The sequence below is a fragment of the Eumetopias jubatus genome, unplaced genomic scaffold (assembly GCF_037043125.1).
Source record: "Eumetopias jubatus isolate StellerSeaLion01/CBP00866 unplaced genomic scaffold, mEumJub1_p1.0 scaffold_6, whole genome shotgun sequence".
Taxonomy (NCBI): domain Eukaryota; kingdom Metazoa; phylum Chordata; class Mammalia; order Carnivora; family Otariidae; genus Eumetopias; species Eumetopias jubatus.
The window spans coordinates 75,221,390-75,227,389 of record NW_028274812.1 but is presented as its reverse complement, the minus strand read 5'-3'; the positions used below and the strand labels follow the sequence as shown (position 1 = coordinate 75,227,389).

The 6,000-nt window shown below is 42.7% G+C and overlaps 1 protein-coding gene across 1 annotated transcript in view; it reads right to left on the bottom strand.

The window, feature by feature from the left end:
* Nucleotides 1-1,912: 1,912 nt before the first annotated feature.
* The window catches only part of UBE3D (ubiquitin protein ligase E3D), a 154,217-nt gene continuing 150,129 nt past the window's right edge, over nucleotides 1,913-6,000 (bottom strand). The window contains exon 11 of the mRNA XM_088023923.1: nucleotides 1,913-3,033. Within this exon, the coding sequence (XP_087880049.1) occupies nucleotides 3,013-3,033 (21 nt within the window). The 3' untranslated portion in view covers nucleotides 1,913-3,012. The remainder of the gene's footprint in view (nucleotides 3,034-6,000) is intronic.

Here is a 6,000-nt window from a genome sequence, read left to right as displayed (position 1 = left end):
CTGCTTCAATTCTCTCTAGCCCTCCTTATGTGGTTTAACTAAATCTCTTTAATGCTGGAAATTTCTGTCTCTCCTTCTCAGAGAGAGAGAAGCAATTTTTTCTTTTTAGCAAAGAGAAAAAATGAAATAAAACGGCTCCCTTCTCCCTCCTTTCCCCACTCCCTGTGGCCCTAAAGAAGAAGACTCTTACAGGTTTACACGTTACCCTCAAGACCTACCCAGTGCTTAGATGTTAACAGCTTACTTGGGGCACACCTCCCTTCCGAACCCTAAGAGAGCCAGTGGAAACCTGTTGAGCTTGAGAACCTCACCACGGCAAGATTTTAAGTTGCACAACAGATGCAACTTCACACAGTAACTGCAGTCTACGGAAAGAAATCTGTGTGTGTGTGTGTGTGTGTGTGTGTGAGAGAGAGAGAGAGAGAGAGAGAGAAACAGACTGACCTGCTCTTATTCCTGCCCTCCCTCCGAGCTTCTCACAGCCACTCCACCTCCCTTCCCCACCTGTGCCATCAGGAAGAAGCTGTGCTTAGCTCTCTGTGGCTTGGCTCCTCCTAAGACTCAGAGCGAGAAGGGGTCTAACTATTGACTCAACTTGATTTTATGCAGACAAGGTTAGCAAATTAGAACACTCTTCTAGCTGGGTTTTGTTGAGTGGTAGAGTTGTCCTGAACCATGAGCACCTTCACCATCCAAAATGCAAACAAACACAGTCACGGCTGCTTTCTTTTCCAGAGGAAGAAAGGCTATCTCAGAAGACATTTCTCTTTTATGCAGACTGAACTCTGCTTCATTGAGTTGATTCCAGTCTCCAACAATACAAACGGAACTCTTAAGAAATATTCACACACAAAAGTATTCATCATTAACGCATTCATTTGTGAAACCAATGGTATACTAAGGCCAGACCACATGCCACAAAAAGACCTAGATTTGGTAACAGCTGTGTCAGTGGCAACACACAAATATACGTAGTCACCAAATTTTGTTTCATTCTCTAAGGCAGTGGTTCTCAACTGGGGTCGATTTTGGACACCAGGGCAATGTCTGCTGATGTTTTTAGTCGTCACAACTGGGGTAGGGGGACAACTGGAATCTGGTCGGTAGAGCCCAGGGATGCTGCTAAATATCCTTCAGTGCACTGAAGGGTACCAGACTATGTCCCCGCAAAATCCACCGCTGTGATATAAGTATTATCTTGAGCTAAAGACAGAGGCAGAAAAAGCTCTTTACCTCCATGTAAATGCCTAAAAATAAAGTATAAATGTCCTCTTTTGCAAATGAAATTTACATTTATAAAGGAAATTTCCATTTGTAAAGAAGTCTCTGTACCAGGAAGAGAGCTACTCTGGGAGACAACTCTTATCATCTGAGCAACTCTTATCTGCATAACAAGACAACCCTATTACCATACATTTCCTTCCCTCACCTTCCTATAATTTGCCTCCCTTGCCAAGAAGCCCAAAACTCTTTTTTCTTTGTTTAGCCTAAGATGGTATATAAACCTCAATTATCTGAACACCTCCTTGAGTCTCATTCCTTTGTGAAACTCCTGTGTGGATGTATGTAATTAAATTGTTTTTTTTTTCTTGTTAATCTTTTATCAGTTTGATTTGTAAACTGCAGCCATTGAACCTAGAAAGGTACAGGGAAAAAGATCTTTCCTCCCCACAGCAGAGGACAGTCTCCCAAGACAAACAATCACCAGGCCCCAAATGTAAATGGTGCCGATGTTGAGAGATCCTGCTCTATATGGACAGCTAGAAATCTAAAGCACAAAAAATCAGCTTGCTGTTTGGGAGCTTAGTAGCCTACGAGAAGCCCAACTAATTCTTGTCTCTGGCATGTGTCTTGGACATATCACTGAGATCTTCCATGTTTCCAACTGTGCTTAATAAAGGGACTCTGCAGGGTCAAACAGATGGGTTTTATTCCTCGGCCGGTCTGCTGGTGACAGATTAGGAGTGCCCCACCATGCTGTGATGCTGGCAGGCAAGCGTCTCGGTGAAACAAAAAGTTCACCAAAGCACAAGTCTGAGGGACACCGGTGTTTTGAGTGTTAGGAAATTAGGGGAGGTAAAACCCCGAGTATTTGGCGCAGAGAGGTATTAGGTGGTCTGCAGGCTCAGATGAACGCCAACAGGCTGGATGAGCAGCCAGTACAGTTTACATGCAGATGGTTCTCCTGACTGCAGAGTGGGAAAGGAGATCTGCCCAGCTCCGGCTCCCGTTCCAGCTCTGCCCGGAGCCGGTGACGACAGGCGAGGATCGAACCTTCTCTGTGAAATCAGCAGCTCACCCGTGCTCTGTAGGATTCCCTCTAGCTCTGTCCTTCTCCATCCATGGTCTCCTCTCCAGGTGCTCTGGCACACAGGGACTAAGATACTTCTGTAACAGGAGGCCGGCGAGGTCTATTTGTGGATAGGCAATAGTATTTGGTAAAGGAAATAAAGAACAAAAGGAACAAGTGCAGGTCTGCATACACAGGAAAACCTTCAATTTGTTAATCATTCATTCAACACACATTTATTCACAGAGCATCTCTTCCGAATAAGGTATACAAAATTCTCTATTTTTCTTTCTAAAAATTTGTTTCCAGCAAACTGAATGGGAAGTTTGTTAAGTCTACCTGCCTGGATGCATAGCAGTTAACATTCAGTTCCACCAACGGAGTCCCTCACTCCATCCCCCAAAGGACAGACGGGACTCCAGGAGCAAATACCCTCCCAGGTGCTGCTGACACAGCACATATTTGGCTATTCCTCTCAGTGGGAAACAGAGACATAACTTCTCTGCGACTACAACTTTCTTCACAGCCTTGGTTCTTCAAAGATTTGAAGTGAACTCTTCTCTTAGAGACAATATGCCAACAAGTCAACTCTCAACTTCATGCAACACTCTTATTCTGGAGCTCGGGTTCTTGCGTCTGTGATGACTGCCCGCCATGCAGAACGCTGGCCTCCGGCCTGGAGAGCTGCATGCCAGGGAGGGTGCCTTGGCTCCAACCAACGGTTACATCTTCAAAAAGGCCACCTGGAGAAGCAAAGAAAACCCATGATGCTTTACTTATACAACATGATGAAACGGCTAAACGCACATCAACTCATAATCAGGTAAATCTGGTCAACAAGGATGCAAGCTGATCTAAGAAAGAAAAATGACTCTTCGTCGGGGCAGACATTGCCATTTTACAGCAGGAACCAATTACTCCTCTTTTAATGAACCATGTAGTAATTAACATGATTCACATGCCCTTTAAAGAAAATAAATAAATAAAAGTTTTAATTGACACTCAGGTTGCACTGCCCTGAAGTGACCCAGTCCTCTTTCCCGTTGGTTCCAACTACTGTTTTGGACCTTCCTTGAGCAGAATTTCGAGTCCTGAAGATTCCTGGGCAAGTCCAGTTCCTCACGGCTAGCCTCTCCTCAGGTCATGCCGATGCTTTTCATCACATTCAATTATATTTATTGTGCTTGTCAGTAGCAACTGATCTTAAAACTTAGTGTGTAAAATAATTCAGACAGGCCTACCTACAAATTGAATGAGGCCCAGATCAAATGCATCTATTTTCCCAATAGTTTTAAACCACAGAGAAACAAACAATAAAGCTAATCATAGAAGTTTAGAAAGTTTTAGTTCAGAGGTGATAATAAGTTGGGAAGTGTGCCTGTATCAGGAAGACAGCAGACTGCAGATTAGCGACAAAGATGGGGAAGTGTGGGAGGACTGGCAAGCTCATGCTTGGCCTTGTTGTGGGCGTGGGGCTGGGGAGGGGAGAGTGAGCCACAGAAATAAATACATTCTACTCTTGGACAGCTGGTTCTTAAGTCCCCAAATGCAGTCAAAGGAGGCATGTATTTAATGATCCCTGTTAAGGGGAAAGGAAAAAGGAAGAGTCACGCAGGGCAGAAAGCATCTGCTTTATGTTGAGTAATTCAGAAGGATGTTACTCTTCCTACAGTGCTGGTGAGAAAGGCACCTGCTGAGTTTCCATATCAGCTTCCTGCTGAGTTTTCTATATCAGGTTCTGCAATGAGAACACCAAAGTTGAAGGAGCAGGCAAGGAAGAAAGGTTAAGATTCCTAAACAAAATGTAAACGCAGACAACAGATACAAACTTCAAGGGCTTACTGTGAAGATTAAATGGGATCATGGTTATGAAGATACGTGTGTTTCTCTTCCATGCCTCTCGGCTGATAGGAGCCCATGCACCTACCAGACGAGAAGGGGCAGTTCAAGAGACAGCAGTGGGGCCCCTGAGGGGATGGTCACAGAATTACAGGGGAAGGTTGTTCAGTCTGACTTCTGGCTCACTGTGGATAGTGTCTCCGTCAGGTGACCCTGCCTCTGTAAGAACAGTTCATGGGGACCTTCCAAAGAAGACAATGCCACTGTTCATATTCAGAAACAGAGAAACCATGGATGAAAACCAGTTATCTCCTTTTTAATTCTGAAAATTGCTATGTCATGGAGTATTCCAACCAGAAACCACTCAGAATAATGATAATACTGATAAATGTCATCATACAAGTGGTTAATAACTTTAGCTCTGGAATCACACAGACCAGTGGTTCTCAACTTGGGGTGATTTTGCCCGCCAGGGGACACGTGGCAGTGTCTGCGGACATTTTTGGTTATCATAAATTGGGGAATGCTGTTGGCATCTAGGGGATAGAAGCCAAGGGTGTTGCTAAACATGTTATGATGCACAGGACAGCCTCCTGACCCCCAAGAAAGAATTACCGGTCCTAAAATGTCAATAGTACTGATGCTGAAAAATACCGACATTATAGATACAGGATCTTAAAACTAGATCTCTATTCGCCAGCCATGTGACCTTCAACAAACTGGTCAGCAGCCTCTCTCAGCCCTTCCTCATCTGCAAAATGGGAATTATAACGGGACCTAGCCAACACTTGTAAAACACTTCATAGCATAGGAAGCCTCTTTGGACTGCTCTGGACTCACCACAAACCTGTGATTTACATAAAGCAAATGAAGAAACAGAAGCTCAGAAAAATTAAGTGACTTGCGCTGGAGACAGAGCTATTACGTGGCAATCATGGACTGAGGAAGAAATTTTGATTCTCAATACATGCCTTTCCCACTAGAAGTTTTCAGATGAATGAGGTAAACTGCAGAGGTTTGGGGACTTTTAATCTTCATTATTGCCTCAAATATCAAAGATTTATCTTCTTTTGCATGCCTGTGAATATGAACTTGGGATGGAACAGGTGCATAAGAGACTGAGCTGATTAAATAATGCAAAATGGCGCCGTACACCACCCCCCCAAGAGAAGAAAAACTTTAAAATTTGACCTAATATGTCTTTTTTCATCTCTGGTTTTCATAGTTCTGCCTGCCAAGTACATAATGTATTTTACAGGACTTAACAACAAGAAACTGCAATCATCCTTGGGAACAGGTACTATACAATGCATTTTAGCTTCTTTTTATTTAAAACACTGTGAGTTAATATATTTCAAATGCTGATTTTGTGTTCTCTAGCTTTTATCCATGACAGCAAAAATTGCTTTCCCTAACTGCCATTTATTTTGAGGATAATTTTGTTTCATTACACTGGGAAAACTCCTTGTATTTCATCTTTTTAGTTTTATTCTGGAAAGTAAAGCTACAGCTTACATTTCTGGAACATATAGTTACAGAAGTATATATTATTATTAAAAACAAGGCAAAGAGGGTCTCTTTCCTGTTGGCTATAAGGTTTGAGTCTCCGTATTCTGTGCACCTGAATTTGGACAGTTGGGAACAGGAAGAAGGAGAGGAAGTTAAGATGTCTGAAAATAATGTCTCTGCTTTGAGTGATCACCGAAAAACAATCTTCTTCAACCACAACAAACAGGGCTAGGCTGATGTGATAGCTGACCAGATGTTAAGTTTAAAATGCTTCAATACATTTACATAATATGTTAAAACACTTCTTAGTGTTCTTTTATCTTAGTTAACACATTCATATTACTAAATTCAATTCTTCAACA